The sequence below is a fragment of the Corylus avellana genome, chromosome 6 (genome assembly GCF_965113065.1).
Source record: "Corylus avellana chromosome 6, dhCorAvel1.hap1.2, whole genome shotgun sequence".
NCBI lineage: Eukaryota > Viridiplantae > Streptophyta > Magnoliopsida > Fagales > Betulaceae > Corylus > Corylus avellana.
Window position 1 is genome coordinate 5,390,236 of NC_142495.1, and position 17,476 is coordinate 5,407,711.

Below are 17,476 nucleotides of genomic sequence, written 5' to 3' on the forward strand. Positions count from 1 at the left end.
AAAATCACTTAAAATATTGTACATTTTCCGGAATGAAATAAGTAGGCAAATGAGGGTGCAGAAGAGTAGTATTACTCCTTCTTATCTCAAGCTCGATCTCTTTGAGGGAGACCAGCTGACAGTTACTGCCATTAATGGAGACTCTCTCCGCGAACTTTCTTTCCAGGGCTCTGCATTTTTCTCTACGAAACCTCTCCCTCAAGTCATTAATTAGTCTATTCTTCTTGTTTCTGATCGTCCATGAAAGCAACTCTGCAAGCAAGGCCAGATAAGCTCTTTTGTTCTCTGTCTGTTTGGTTGATGAGAAACGGTGGGACCGTGGGAAAAGGAAAGAAAACTAATCCCAGAGAGCAAGACAGGGGCGTTCCTACTAGTATCACAGGTTTTTGAAATATTTTCTGAAGTAGGCTTATTTTATATATTTATCCCAAAATTTACAAATTTCTACTCCCAAATTAAAAAAGATGTCCCCCCAAAATAATTTTTTACTCCCCAGACTTTCTCGATTAGGGGCGAATGTCCCATCTTCTAGACTTCAACAAAGGCTTTCTCGATTAAATAAAAAAAAGACTCGCTCACCAGAACTTCTCTCAAACAATCTTTCTCTCTGTCTCACCAGACTTTCTCTTCTCTCAAACTCTCTTTCTCCATTAAAAAAAAAAAAGATCTCTCTCTCACCAGACTATCTCTCTCGGAAGAGTTTTTTTTTTCTCAAATTCTCTCTCTCTCTCTCTCGGACCAGTCTCTTATCTCTCTCAGGCTGCACCGCTGCTGCATGAAGTCTTGCTGAGTTGCTGTTAATTTGTTACTCCCCCCCCAAATTCATATGAACGAAGTCTTGCTATTCAGCGTTCACCTCATTCTCAACAAATAATTGTTCAGGCTGTTTGTCTCATCTCATCTCTTGAAGGTTCCTTTAAATCCTTTGTCTTTGTGGCTTTGTGGCTTAAATGCATTGTTAATTTGTTACTTTGTTGGTTAATTTTGTTTTGTTGGTTAATTTGATGGGTTTTAATTAATTAATTTATTTAGCATTCTTTCACTTGTTAGTGGTATTAAGAATTATAATAAAATTCTAATAAAAATCTTATACTTCTAGATATTTTAGTTAATAGTTACTAGTAGCTGTGGGCTGTATGGCTTAGTTGTTAAAGATTAAAACTAACATTTTGACTTATCTAATTTGAGATTTCATAATATTAAAATTTGGGTTATCTTTATTATTGTTGGTTGCAGCATTGTTTTGGCTTGTCTCAGACTAGCATTATTGTTGGGAGCTTTAGGGGTTAGGGCAATTTGTTAGGAGAAACAATTCACGCTCAAATGTACAATTTTTCTTGAACCATATAGATTGTGCTTAGTTTATATTGCTAATAATGTATGTTAATGTGTGTTTGTAATGCCATGAGATTAAGATTTTGAATAAGTATTTATTGTATTTTGATGTAGAAAAATTATACAAGTTTTATTTTTAGCTTTCATTGTTGGTTAATTTGATGAGTTTTAATTCATTAATTTATTTGGCATTCTTTCACTTGTTAGTGGTAATAAGAATTATAATACAATCCAACAAAATGACTTGTGATTTACTATGAAATTATATCTCATCATATGTGTCTATGTATTATATAAGTTTGGTAGGTGTTACTATGGTCACACCTTGGTAAGATAGCCACAATTAATTTCTCCGGTCTACCCATTTAATTAGAAAAAAAAAAAAAAATCGTCCCCCCTCACTCAAAATCCTGGTTCCGCCCCTAGAGCAAGACCGTTGAGTTTGGTTCAAAAATTTGGCCTTAGTAGAGGTGGGTTTTTCATTTTTCATTTTTAATATAAATTTTATTATTTTTCTGGATAGCATGCAACATAAGTAGATAAATAGTATGACTTTTTAATTTTTATTTTCTTTCACCTTTCTCAGCAAACAAACAAACAGAAAGTTGGAATTTGCTTGTTTTTCTGTTTGGTTCTTTGGATTTTTTGTTTTCCATTTTCTCACTTGAAATATGGATGAAAGTAATTTTTTTTTCTTCCTCTTTTTTTCTGCAACCAAACAGAAGTTGAATATTTTTTTGTTTATTTAGTACAGATATCGTGTTTCAGTACTGTTTGACTTATATAATTCCAACGATTAAATTATCTGTCACATTTAGGAGTATTGAGTATTAACAGAATAACACACTGGTAGGACTATTAAGTAACAATGACTTTTAGAAAAAGAAAAAAAAGGTAACAATGACTTATTTTCTAATTAATTTCTACCGCTGACTGTACATATAAATAGGGTTAATTAGGTGTAGTAGAAAGTGATGAAGTCATGTTAATTACCCGTTTTGAAGGCTCGATTCTTAGAATTTGTTTGGGATTGCGTTAGAGAAATCGAGCTTTTAAGTCAAAAAAAGTTTTTTTTTTTGGCAAAAGCTTCATTTTTTAGCTTTTGTTAAAAGTACGTTTTGACCATTTTTAGGCTTTTTGGACCGTTAAAAATGCTTTTAATTTTTTTACTAAATGAGTATTTTTTTTTCTTCAAACGGACTGTTTAAGTGTTAAATGTACTTTTAGGCCAGTCAAACGCAATCTCAAATATGCCCTTAAACTACGCGTAGATAGATATATTAGTTCATGCTCTCAATAAGTCATACATGTTTTTTTTTTTTTTTTTCAAAGAGGGCACAATAAGTCATACATGTTGATTGTTGATGTTAGTCACAAAATCGTAAGTCTTACACTTTCCTTTCGGCCTTTACATTACCTAGCATGAAGTTATGAACCATTTTGTATATATATATATTTTTTTATGTTTTTGTTGAGTATATGTGTGAGTTTAAAAGATTAGAGTCCCATATTGAAAATTTACAAGAATTGTGAGTGATTAATATAGTATTATTGGGCTCAAACCCATAGACTTAAGCTTTTGGTATCAATCTCCCTAATAGTTTTCAGCGTACATAATTCCAAATTTTAACTTGTACTTCTGCAGGGCTTTTCATAGTAGACATCTAATTGGCTGAAGTTATGAACTCCAAGCGACTTAAGTTTGTAAGGTTAGTTTGTTCAACAGTCCCCATTTGTTGCTATGATTTCATCTGCTTTGATTGTATCTTTCTCTCACACAATTTTAACAGCATCTCTCTGTTACCTCTTTACACAGACTTTGTTGCATTTGCAATCTTAGAACCATAAATTTGCAATTCTAAAACCCTCACAAAATATTTTGGAGAGTGCTAGATAAAAGTTTTTGGCCTATTTGTTTCTCACATTCATCTTGTGAATGATGGATATCACAGACTTATTTATATAGATAGACCAAGACCCTTACCCAATTTATTTAACATTGCTTCCTTCCATCAAGGGATACAATATTTGGTGAAATAAAATAACCGTTCATCTTAAGTGGTTATCTGTATATTTAATTACCCAAACTTAGACAATTATATTGCTCCCACTGTTCATGACTAATAATCTCATGTGATGTACTTTATTTTGTAAGAGTGGGTGATTCGTCTACACAGAACACCAAATTAAGTTCCAAACACCCCAAAGTAAAAAAAACACTTTTTTCTTTTCAGTCAGAAAAATTATCATTTTTTTTTTTTGTAAGTAATAACCCGTCTTATTAAAAGCGTAAGGTGCCCCAAGATACACAAAGAGTATACAAAATGATCATCTAACTAGAAAAATAAAAGTGAGGAAGGAAATCATCATAACTAATCGACAACGAGGACATATGTGCCATGGTCCAAAAATACAAAGTGTGAAAACAAGAGGATAAAATGTCCTCTAAAGACCTCTCCAAGTCCTCAAAGCACCTATTGTTCCTTTCCTGCCATAAACACCAAAAAAGACAAGTAGGCACCATCTTCCATACCACCGCACTCCTCGTCCTCCTCGAAGACCACCAATAGGCTAGCAGATCAGCTACTAGTCTAGGCATCACCCAGGCCATCCCAAAGCGAATAAAGATGACATACCACAGAGCAGAAGCAACCTCACAATGAAGAAGGAGATGATCCACCGTCTCCTCACTCTTCTTGCACATACAAAACTTGTTTATCACAATGACGTGATGCTTCTTGAGATTATCTAAGGTCAGAATTTTGTCTAGAGTCGCCGACCAAACAAAAAAAGTTGCTCTCGGAGGAGCCTGTGTCTGCCACACACTTTTCCAAGGGAATCTCCTACCCTCATTGCAAGCCAAAGAAAAAAGAGGGCCTTAACCTTTAAAAGACCTCTTTTGAAAGAAATCCACCATAATCTATCTTCACACCATTGTCTCACTCTGACTGAATGCAATACCTGAAGAAAGGACGCAAAGACTTCCAACTCCCAATCATTTGCCTCTCTAGTGAAACTCACATTCCACTGATTTGAACTTCCCAACATCTTCATATTAGCCGCAACTGAAGCATTCTTCTCACAAGCTATTCCATATAAAACTGGAAAGGCTACCTTGAGAACCAAATCTCCACACCACAAGTCATGCCAAAAGCTAATCCTCATTCCATCCCCCACCGCATGTCTAGTAAAGCCTTTGAGAGTCTCCCACCCTTTTCTGATATTCTTCCATAACCCCACCCCATAAGCTCCTCCAGGCTCAAGAGAGCACCACCTACCCCATAAGCTCCCATACTTCGAATCTACCGCCACTCTCCACCAAGCATCTCTCTCAAACCCCATAGCGCCACAACTATTTCCCTAAAAGTGCACGGTTGAACATCATTAAATTTCTGATACCCAATCCTCCCTCCTTATTTGGAGTGCAAACCTTTGCCCAATTTACCAAGTGAAACTTGAACTCTTCGCCTATACCACCCATAGAAATTGGCGTTGTAGCTTCTTGATGTGCTTAGTAACACTCACCTGGATAGGAAAGAGAGACAAATTAGCTTTGGTGCTCTTGATAAGTGTAACCGTACCACCCTTCGATAAATACATCATTTTCCCACTAGCCAACCTGTATTCTAGCTTCTCAATAACACCATCCCAAACATGCTTGGCCTTAAAAGAGGCTCCCAACGGAAGACCAAGATACTTCACTAGCAAAGAAGCAACCCCGCATCCTAAAATGCTGGCTAACGTACCCACTTGCTCCACATTTCCCATTGGAATTAAAACCGACTTAGCTAGGTTTACCTTCAGCCTGGAAGTAGCTTCGAACAATAAAAACATGCTCCGCAAATAACGCAGCTGGCTGGGCATAGCATTGCAAAAGATCAAAGTGTCATCGGCAAATAGAAGATGTGAGAAAGAAGCATTATCGACTTTGAATCCTTCTAGCAGTCCCCCATGCACCACCACTAAGATCATCTTGCTCAGAGCCTCAATCACAAAGACAAACAATAACGGAGAAAGGAGGTCCCCTTGTCTCAATCCCCTGGAGCTACTACAAAAAATTAGGAAAACCATTAACCAGAATCGAAAAACGTGTCGAAGAAATGCAATGTTCTATCCAAGAGCACCATTTCCCCCTAAAACCACACCTCCTAAGCACGTATAACAGAAAATCCCAATTCACATGATCATAAACTTTTTCTAGATCCATCTTACAGATCACCCCTGGCTCCCTCAACCTCAACCTACTATCAAGGCATTCATTAGAAATCAAAATAGAATCTAAAATTTGCATACTGTTAATGAAGGCACTTTGCGACTTGGAGATAATTTTATCCGACACTATCTTCAATCTGTTTGCTAACACCTTTGCCAAATTATCACTATAAAGTATTGAAACATAAAATATCATTAATTGAAGCAACATGAATGCATGCAATGACCAAGACAAATAAGATACTTTAATGATATGAATTAACTTTATTTAATTAGCCAATGTTAATTTAATAGTAAATTTCAACCTACTTGTGGGTCAAGGCTACATCACACATGAATTTACTAAATAACTTTATTAATAAGTGTGAAAAAAATACGGTGTCCAAAAATTAGGAACAACCGATTTTCAAGTAGTTCAACAAAATTATACTAGCCCAAGGACTCACAACCAAAAGTAGAAGAAAGATCAAAAGTATATGGAAAAAATATACTTCTTATTTATGAAATATTACAACAATAGAAAAACTTGGGTTAGACTACTCTTGCACAAGATGGGAGAAGGTTTTGTTGAGATATGATGGAATAAAAAGCTAGGAAACATGCCTAGGGTATATATAAGGGTTAGGGAAGAGTTCTAAACAAGATAGGTGTGACTTTTCATGAGACCAAGGAAGAGCAACAAATTTGGATTAGAAATGATAATAATGTCTCGTGGGAAGGTGTAAGGTTGCATTGAAGAATGAAGTGGGTTGAATGATGATAGTGATGGTTAGATGACCAAGATAGAAGGTGGTAAGGTGGAAAAGGCTAAACAAAGAGAGAATGACATGTGTCATCCATCATGTGCAAATGAGTCCCCCCACAATTAAACTTACATAAATTCTTCACAACATCACTTAAAACAAAAAGAAGAAAATTAATAACTGTGGATTCTAGAAAATACACTTTAAAATTTAACAATAAGACTAGTAAATTTAAACATTAACAAATAATAATATATATATTTTTTGTACCTTTGGGCATAAGAAAATTTTACTTTTAATGCCAAATTTACCATCTTATTTTAATTAAATCATAAAAATCATAACCTTCATGTGGGGCAAAGTCATTAAATTTATGAGTTAATCACAACATAGATGTTTAATTTTCTTTATGAAGTTTTGTAAATAATCTTAATGTGATTATCATTATAAAATTAAAATGATGTGGCTATTTCTAAAAAATATTATAATAATCACAACTTCATTAACATCTAATTCTCAAATAGATGCCAAAAGTTTATTTATGAAGTTTTACAAAATTGTCTTTACTTGATTATCATCATGACTTGGGATGCTGTGGCTATTCCCTTGTCACTTTGATTTTCACTACTTTATAGTGGCACCATAAAACTTCAATCTTTATGTTGATCACAAACTATCCCATAGCATAATACTTTAATAAATATTTATGCTCAGGATCACATATAAATAAGCATCAAATAGCTATTTTTCAGAACATGTGTTTCTCACATTTTCAATGGAAACATGGTTATTTTATAGATTGAGTAGGAAAAAATCATTCTAACCGAGTTTGATAGAAATTTCTGTCCATTAACATCTTTTTTGTTGCCTTGTCATTGACCATTCCAATTAGTTATTTGATTTTGGTAACGTCCAATTAGGTACTCACATAGCTTCTGACACTTTCTACTTTTCTTTATGCTACTTACCGTATTTATATATACTTCCGCGCAGGAACAGAAAAAAACCCATTTTATCCAGGTTTGAAGATTTAGAGCAGCAATATTCAGTTCATGAACTACGTAGGAGGAAAATTTTGGATCCACAGGGTCAATTTCTTCAAACGTGGAACAATTTTTTTATGCTCTCTTGTGTGGCGTCCGTGGCCATAGACCCCCTTTTCTTTTACATTCCAAGGATGAATGACGTGGACAAGTGCTTGGATTTGGACAAGAAAGTGGCGATCTATGCTTGTGTTTTTCGTTCATTCATAGATGCATTTTATGCAATTCATATAATCTTTCAATTCCGAACTGGGATTATTGCCCCTTCTTCTCGAGTGTTTGGAAGGGGTGAGTTGAATAATGATCCTAAGGCTATTGCTAAAAGATACTTGCTCTCCTACTTCATCATTGACATCCTATCAATTCTTCCACTGCCACAGGTATGCTTAGATTTTACATGCCCTGACAAACTCTCTGGTTATTATCAATCCCAGAAGTACTGATTGTGATGTATTAGTTTACTTTCTGAGAGCTCTATGTAATGCATATATCAAATTATTGAAATGACAAAACTTCTGGTATTGATGTCTCTTTGTATTAATTGCTTGATGTAGAAGAATGAAAACTATGCATATAATGTTAGCTTTACTATTTTGATGTCTCTTTGTTCAGGTGCTAGTATTTATCATGCCCTCAATGAAAACCCAAGCACAGAAGGAAATAATGTTGATGTCCATAATCTTCTCCCAGTCTGTGCCAAGACTTTTGCGGATCTATCCACTATATATAGAAGTAACAAGGGCCTCTGGCATACTTGAGATAGTATGGTTTCGAGCTGCGTATAATCTTTTTCTGTACATGCTAGCTAGTCACGTAAGTTGATTATTATTATTATTTCTTAACCTATTCCAAGATTTTTAGATCACTGATAAATGTGACATGCATACCAGGTGATTGGAGCATTTTGGTACTTGTTTGCGATAGAACGAGAGCAGAATTGCTGGCACAAAAAGTGTAGGGAACAGAAGGATTGTCTGCCTCAGAATTACTATTGTGGACATAATAACCGTAACAAGGCCTTGGATCAATATCTTTATGATGCTTGCCCTTTTATCGATCCTGATGAAATTACAAATTCAACTGTCTTCAACTTTGGAATATTTACTGATGTTCTGAGCTCTGGAGTGGTTGAGTCAAGATATTTTTGGGCGAAATTCTTTTACTGCTTTTGGTGGGGTCTACGTAATCTTGGGTTAGCAATATATATAATCCTCAAACTAGATTCTTACTCAGTTGCCTGCTGTCAAACTATTTCGAATTAATTGGCATCTGACTAATTAAAAATTTTATATTATCTAACTTCCAAGCTAAAAGCTTTTCAACTTATACCAATATTGACCGCATTGTGACTTAAACTTTGGAGCTTAGACATTTTTAACTCTTACGTTTCCTTTTTTCTCAGTTCTCTTGGCCAAAACCTCAATACAAGCACTTTTGTTTGGGAGATATTATTTGCGGTTTCCATATCCATCTTTGGGTTGGTTTTATTTGCATTGCTTATCGGCAATTTTCAGGTAATAATACGATATATATCCTCATCAATTATCTTTCCAACTGTATGTTGTAGCGTTATGAGATGTTTAGGTTTATACATGTTGGATTTTGTGCATATGCACCTCATGAATTAAGCATGTATTGCTGTCTCCTTTAATATAAAATCAAACTATCTTCTAACTCTTACGTAATAAAATTTTAGAATTAATTAAATGATTAAATTCATGACTAATTTCTATTAGTTTAAACTTTGAAGACAATTGATTAATTAACATAATATCATAATTGTAAGTTCTTGTTAGCGTAATTCGGTAGGCAAAATGGTGACCAAAAGTGCCAAGATTCATCATCCATGCAAGTACCGTTCGGACGGGAAGAAGTGCCATTATGCTCAAAGAATTCTATTTTTCCCGAGAGCCTCGTCTGCAATCTCGTTTGCAAGTCCGTCCAGATGAGCTTGATAAACAAGAATTCCTGAGAGTCTCGTCTGAATCCTGTCCGAACGCTTATGTTATTTTCGTCTGACGACTTTTACTAAAAAGATCATATCTAGAGTTTCAAGCTTCTGATTGGAGCAAGCTTTGTGGCGTTGGAAAGTTAACTCAAAGATCTACAAAGCTAGGTTTCACGAGTTTCAGCTAATTCCAATGTTTACTAGGTCAAAACGGGCCATAAAGAGAAGACTACAAAGCTGGGCAGAATGGCTCGTGTGCAATCTCGTTCGGACGAGATTGCAGACGACCATGTGTTAAAAACACGTTCTAGCCGTGTTTTGTTGCCCTGTTTGGACGGCACATGTTCCCGTCCGGACGCCACGTACCTGTAACAGCTTTAAATGAATTTAAACTGTTTCCTAGGTCTAGGGATGATGGAGCTATAATAAATACACCTCTATAGAAAGAGAGGTACGGATTTTCACCCCAGAGAGTTCGTCTGAGGCTGTGCTAAGATAGATCTTATGTAGTGAGCGTTGAAATTGAATCTCTTAGAGTTTGAGTTATTCCTTTGATAAATTTACAGTTGAGAAGTCTATGAGAAGGGTCCGGTAAAGGAGAATCACATTGAAGAAGATTGTGAGCAAGGAGACGAGTTGTAGGCTTGTCGACCTTACAGAGCCAAGGTCTTGCATCGGTTTGCAAGTGTTCCTAGTGTCTATAATCTCTGGATAATCTTTTTATAGTGATTTCCTGGGTTTTACTTGTAGATCGGGTTTTAAAAGGTTTACTCTTCGTGACTAAAATATCTGTGTCTACCTCTTTATCGCTTTACATATTTTGGTGCTTGAATTGTTTATTGCTTTATATTATTAATTCGGCATTAATTGTGATAAACACGTATTTGGAGTGGTAATGATATTTGAAATTTGACTCAACAATTTATTTTCTATTTTCAATTTAATATTTCATATGTAATATGTTAGTCTCACTTGTTGAGCTTTTGGAACAACCGATGAATTAACACCTACTTTTGCCAACTTCAATCAATATAACATTCGTGTATTTATTTTAACTTGCCAACTGCCACATGATGTTTCTCTATTCTTACCAATTCAATCCACGTGTAACTCTAACCGGCAACCTTGTTGGAAAATCCTCATACTCATAGATTTGACGAACTAATTAAGGTGGTATATTATGTTTTTTGTGCTGTTACAGAAATATCTGCAATCAACAACAGGTAGAGTAGAAGAAATGTTGGTGAAAAGGGATCGGATTAGACAATTAGAACAGTGGATGTCCCGCCGTTCGCTCCCTAGGAAATTAAGGGATCGGATTAGACGATGTGAAGAGTTCACATGGAAAGCAACCAGAGGTGTCGTGGAAGAGAATCTTATTCGTAACCTTCCTAGGGATCTCAAGATGGATATAAAGCGCCATCTCTGCTTGGCTCTGGTTATGAGAGTAAGTGTTTTTCCTCTATTTTTTTCCTTTTTCTTTTTTTTTTTTCTTTTTTTTTTTCAAACTTTTAGCGATGGTTTTATCTTTTAGGTGCCCCTATTTCACAACATGGATGAACAACTACTGGATGCACTATGTGATCGTCTCAAGCCAGTACTTTACACAGAGAAGAGCTTAATTGTTCGTCAGGGGGACCCAGTGGACGAAATGCTCTTTGTCATGCGAGGAAAGCTAGCCAGTATGACTACCTATGGTGGACAAGCTGGTTTCTTTAACACTGTTTACTTGAAGGCTGGTGACTTCTGTGGAGAAGAGCTTCTTACTTGGGCTTTGGATCCCCACTCCTCTACCATTAATCATCCCATCTCAACTCGAACAGTTAATGCTCTTATAGAGGTTGAAGCCTTCGCTTTAATGGCTGAAGACTTGAAGTTTGTGGCCACTCAATTTCAGGGTCTTCAAGGCCCGAAGGTCCGGCACACTTTCAGGCAAGGCTTTTAAACCCCATGCTTATCAAATTTTTGGATCTTTCTTGTCATGTCTGTCTAAGCGAAGCGGCACAAACAAAAAACTTTTAACTGAAATTTTCCTAAAGGGCGTTGCCATAGTTCTTCCTTAAATTTTCGGAAAAAATACTGCATTCATCCCATGAAAATCTTTTCTTCCCGCAGCTTCTTCCTCACTCATTTATCAACCACCATCCCTACCATTTTTCACAATCTATACCATGTACAATCAGTATCTATCAATCAATGAAAATCATAGAGTTTCAACCCCACTCTTAAAATGAATTTGGCTACGTGATTATACTTTAGAGGGATAACTTCATTACAAACTCCTGAATTACCGCGTGATTTGAGAAAGCTCCTGCAAACTTCAAAATCTCTCAATTTAGACCTCTGAACTTTCAATTACAGTCAATTTAAACCCCTTTGTCAGATTTAACCATTAACTTTCCTGATTTACCCCTAAAATGACAAAAATGTCCCTGATTTTTTTTAAAAAAAATTATTTATTTATTTATTTTTTAATTTGGAATTAAGGGTAAATTTAAAATTTTATAAAAAAGTTAGGGGTATAAACGTCATTGTCTCACTTTTATCGTTTAAAATCTAACGGAGAGGTTCAAATTGATTGTAATTGAAAGTTCAGAGGTCCAAATTTAGAGGTTTTATAGTTTGTTAGTTTTTCAAATCGTGTGGTAATTCAGGGGTCTAAAGTGAAGTTACCCCTAACTTAAATTAATGTAAATCATCTAATTTATTAGATAATCCTCTTTTCTATATATACATTAACAGTGAAATTTATAATAATCAGAATAATTAAGTACGGAATTTAAGATACCTGATGAAAACAGAAAACAAAACCACATGCCTTGCAAACCCAAAACTCTCTGTTTGGTTCCATTTTAGGTACACTCAATGCATCATGTTTTGATGTTACACGTTGTGCTTCGTTGCTAATTGTACAGATGAGAGCCTCATCTGAAATGGGGACAATGTTCTATCACTTACTGTTGCATAACAAATGCAAGCATTTGACACGCATTCAAATACACACAAACACTTTTGTTTTTCCATAAAATACATATTATCTACGCTAAATCATAATACCAAAATCAATAAGTTAATGATGTCATATTACATGGCCATCAGCTTTTTTATGTAGTTTGTCACAACACAATAAAGTTTATCAACCGGCAATATATTGCCACTACAGGTGCACATTCAAAAACTATTTCCTTTTAACTATAACATTTTAAAGCCAATCTCATAATTAATCAACCAAGAAGGAGAATTTTCCTTCCACTTAAACCATACCTTACCAACGGCTTCTAAATCTATTAATAACCAATCAACTGGAATTCCAAACTCTTTGTATCTTGGAATTGCCATATCCCTTGTACGTAAGACTATTTTCCACCCTGTCAAAATATTAAGAAAATGATAAGATATATTACATATAAAACAAAATAAATGATCTCCTAACAATTTAATAAAAAATGTTACTGTACATGATTTTGGAGTGGCTTAGATAGTCAATTTTAGTTGGGATAGGCTTTTGACTATGGTTTATTAGAGTTGTTTTGGATCCACCAAACAATTTAAATTCCATCTCTTAATTGTAGGAAAAAGTTTAATCTATTATTACTCTCTGAATTTTCAAATGATTTCTCATTGTAGTAATATGAATGTTGTTGGTTGAGTCTTATCATCACCCAAATGGTTGTTCATATGCTTTCTTAGATGTGATTATTTGTTTATAAATATATTCAACTTGGTGTCTGTCGGAACAACTTATATATCCTTATTTTTATCATTCAAATTTAGTGTAGCTCATTTTGTCACGCCCTCAATAGAAGTCTACCTATTTGTCACATCTTGAACTCTGATTTTTAGAACGTTATTGTTGAAAACTTGAAATGTAATGAAGCTTTGATACTATGTTGAAAATTTGTGGGAAAACTAAAATATGGAAAGAATAGCGGAAGCAAACGAGAGAGAAGAACATAAAAAATTTATGGGTGGTTCGGTGTTAGACACTTGCGTTCACCACTTTGAATGGGCCCCTAGGGCTACATTAATTCTTATTAACTTGATTGTTTACGGTACATAGATCCCTATTTATAGTTAAATAAGTCGGCCTATACAAGTAAACATAAATCGACTTATATAAGGAAACATAAATCGACCTATACTAGAAAATATAAATTAATCATATAAATATCAGAATATATTTTAATATCCCTCATCAAACTCAAAATAGAAGATTTCGGAGCTTGCGTTTGGAAAAAGAAATAAGATTTTTTTTTTTTTTTTTGTGGTGGCGGAGGAGGAGGCCTAGAATAGGCCGTAGACGGTGGCTGATAAATGAAGGCCGACGGTGAACATTGAAGGCGGACATTGTTGGAGGAGATAGAGGCAGTGGCAGGCAGCTAGTGACGGCTGCAGGTGGCGGCATTGGTTGCTTCAGAATGCAGGGCTAACTTCGGCCAAACACAACTGAGCCGCCTTGGGCCAAAATCCAAAAGGGCTGACTCAGGTCAAAGTCCAAAAGGGTCAATAATGGGCCAAAAACCAAAAGGGGCTGGCTTAGGCCAAACACCAAAAGGACTGACTTGGGCCAATCAACCAAAAGTAATGAACGCTCTTGGGCAGTTATCGTGTCGGCACACCGAAACTGACTCGTGCGTGAGGTGTGTCTTCTTTCTTCTGGTTTTTTAAATCTTTACTAGCTTAGATCTGGTCTGAAGCCCACTAGACGGGCTAAGAGAGACTAAAACCAGGTCGAACCGGTCCAAACCTATTGAATCAGGTCAACAATGATACTGAACCTGTTCCAACCGGGTTGAAAATGCATTGGAACTGAGTGAACCAGATAGAAATTGCTTTGAAACATAGTGAACCGATCTGACAATGTCCTGAACTGGACTGAAATCTACCAAAACCGGATTGAGGATGGGTTGTACCTGGTGAACCATCTTGAAAGATGATCTAAACCAGTTAAAAATATCTGAAACTGGTGAGAATCAGCCTTGAAAACTTTGAAACCTAGTTGACCCGGGTTGGAAACGAATTGGACTCGGATGAAACCGGTGGATGGACTTAAAAGTTAAAATCGGTTGGTATAACCCGAATTGGATTTGGACCAGGTTGAGGAAGCGGGTGGATCGGATTCCTGGTAGGCACGTGTGAGCACGTTGGCGCGTGAATTTGAGGCGCTGGAACAACCACCTATGGCGATGCGTACAATGTGTGAGCGCGTAGATAAGAAGCACATAATAAAACCCTCCCTAGGCACATGGGTGGAAGCACATGAAGGCGCATCCCAAAAGCTTTGACGAACACATGGGGGCGCGTGCAACCTCGGAGGGGGTTGTTCTAGGTGGATATGCGATGATCGGCGCAAGATCTGTCCAATGACATGAGTATTGATGTGATTGGAGGTTTGTGGAGGTGCGTAGCTGAACAGGCAGAATCTTTGGAAGGCGCGTTGAGGCTTGTGTAGAGTCCTGTGGCGGTGATCTCGGTAGTTATGGACTTGTTGGTGTCTGATCTATAATTTCTTACTGCTAATTATTTTAATTAACAAACATGGGTAACATCCTGCTTCTTTTCCAATTTTAGAACGTGTTATAAATTTGTTACGCATTCAATTAACAAAGAGAGATTTGAGAAAAGGGCATGAAATCGTAGATCTCTCCCTTGAAACTGAAACTGTTTCATTCATCATTGATTCCATTAAAATCAAGGCCTTTTGGCTTCAAACTGCCCCACCCATCACTGGTGCCATTGAAATCAGACCTCTTTGCGTTCAAACTGCCCCACCCCTCATTGAGTCCATTGATGTTTGCTTACCCCCTTTCAATTGTGCAGCAAAGCCAAAAGGAAAAAACAGAGAAATACAAAAAATGAAAAACACAGAGAGAATGTGCAACCCAAAATCCCAGAAAGAGAGAGTGAAACTGAATCCAAAGTGAAAAAGTTTCCCAACAAACGCACACCTGATCAGAATTTGTTTCCCAGGAAATTGGGGTTTCTATTTTTTTTTTCCCAAGGGAACAAAAGAAAATAACGCTACTTGAGTTGCAGATTGGGGTTGTAGAGTTGCAGATGTTGAAGTGTTGGGGAGGTAAGTTGTAATGGAATTTTTAGTAAGAGTACATTTACTATAGCCAAAAGCCTAAGTTAATGGGCTTGGGTTGCTTAGATACAACATTAACTATTATTTTCTTTATATTTTATCAATGTAAAACTCAATACTCATAAATACATTCACAATAATCTAACAATGAGTATCGGAGCTTTTGATTTGAGGGAGAGTTAACTCAATGTGACAGAAGATAAAAAAAATGAACGAGAGAGAGAGAGAGAAAGAGGCGGTTGGGAAAAAGAGATTACAAAACCTAGGTTTTAATTCTCTCATTTAAACTCACATTCAGGACTCAAAATGCATGGTTAACACTTTCGGTTTAAAAATTATGGTTTAAGACAATTCTAAGACACCTTTAAAGAGGGATTCAGCTATATGAAAAAGAAAGCAATAGTGATGACTATTAGAATTCTGATTACCCTTCTCTTTTTCAGTGAATGATCCTTCGTAATCTAATCGTGCAATGATGAGTTTCAGGTTCTACTCTCAACAATGGAGGACGTGGGCAGCTTGTTTTATCCAAACAGCTTGGCGCCGGTACAGGAAGAAAAAGCTCGGTGCAACTATTTATGCATCAAGGTTTGCTGCCAATGCACTTTGAGCCTCTCCACAAAATGGTGCACCTAACACCAGAGTACGTACTACAAAGATTGCAACCGCCGCTGCTACAAATGCCTGCTGCTGCTGAAGATCATTAAGGGTATGGTGTTTCATGTGATTATCATGTAATTTGAACATTAGCGTGCAAGTGGGAAAGTAGTCATGCCAATCCAAGTTATGATTTTCTTGTAACAACCTTTTCAGAAAACTTTTATCATCATCTAGAAAGTTGAAAACCATATTTATCTGTAATCTTGTATTTGGCTACATTGTTGGGATATTTCTATTTTAAGCCACAGTTGTGCTACCATTTCCCATGTTCTACCTGATATACCAACCAGGTTAGTTGGATTGAATTCTTATACTAACAACAGATAATAACTTACATTTACTTACTCAATTTGTTTATCATCCGTGGAATGGGCCGGTACCATGTTTGCCATTTAACATATTTCAGTCTGCTACTATGTTTGGTTTCTTCATTATTTTCCCTCACAACTGGTATCCAGTACTACGGATTTGGCTTGCATCCGGTGATTAAATAATTGGAGATTTCTTGTAATTTAAATAAATGGAAAAGATTGCCAGAAGAATCTTAGCCTCTACCATTGTATGCGAGTTCTCTCATAATCTTGCAATTTTTACTATTTATTTAATCATTGAGGTGGCCGATCGACCTTATGTGTTTTAGGGGTTGCTTGGCCAACCATCCAAGTAGTTTGGGCACTCCAAATCACCCATGGGGGTGGCTAACCACAAGTAATTCTAAAAATCCTTCTTGTGTTCCTTTAAAAATGATGTGGCTCTTAAAATAACTATTTGATCAAAATTTAATAGTGATTGATCACAAGTTCAATGGTAATTTTAAGAGCCACATCATTCTTAGAGTGACACAAGATGAACTTGTAGCATTACTCGGCTAACCACTACTTTTTTTAAAAAAAATATATATATTTCTCCAACTTTTATTTCTTAATAAAAACATTACCAAATAACCAAAAAAACTCAAAACACTAAATATCACTTTCATTTTTATGTCCATAAAAAAAAAAAAAAAAAAAAAAAAAAAAACATTAACAAAAACAAACAAGCCATTTTTCCATCTTCTAACTAGAATCATTTTCTAACAATGCATAACATGAAGTAAGTTTGTAGAAACTTTTCAGTAAAGTATTATGCATACATGATATGATGTCATTTGAAGGAAAAGCCCTTCTCTCTAAAAACTGATATCATGTTATGCATTAGTATATATATATATATATATATATATATATATATATATATATATAATTGGTAAATCCACATGAAAATACAAACCCTAGTCCTAAAACATGAATATGGCTTCCGGTCATTGGGTAAATGCAACATAACACTTCAAATTTTCACCCATTGAAATCTCTTTCACCATTCCAAAATCAGTATACGTAGCTTGATGTACTAATTTATGGTGGTGCAATACAGAGTTTTCTTCCGGTAAACGCTCTGGTACACCACC

At 35.8% G+C, this 17,476-nt stretch overlaps 1 protein-coding gene across 1 annotated transcript; it reads left to right on the forward strand.

The window, feature by feature from the left end:
* Nucleotides 1-572: 572 nt before the first annotated feature.
* LOC132188762 (cyclic nucleotide-gated ion channel 1) lies at nt 573-16,373 on the forward strand. Its single transcript, XM_059603296.2, has 9 exons — nt 573-910; nt 2,981-3,044; nt 7,284-7,713; nt 7,946-8,146; nt 8,224-8,525; nt 8,736-8,847; nt 10,483-10,728; nt 10,816-11,213; nt 15,856-16,373. Exons 2-9 carry the CDS (start codon nt 3,016-3,018, stop codon nt 15,977-15,979), a joined length of 1,842 nt encoding a protein of 613 aa, XP_059459279.2. The 5' UTR covers nt 573-910; nt 2,981-3,015; the 3' UTR covers nt 15,980-16,373.
* Nucleotides 16,374-17,476: the final 1,103 nt, after the last annotated feature.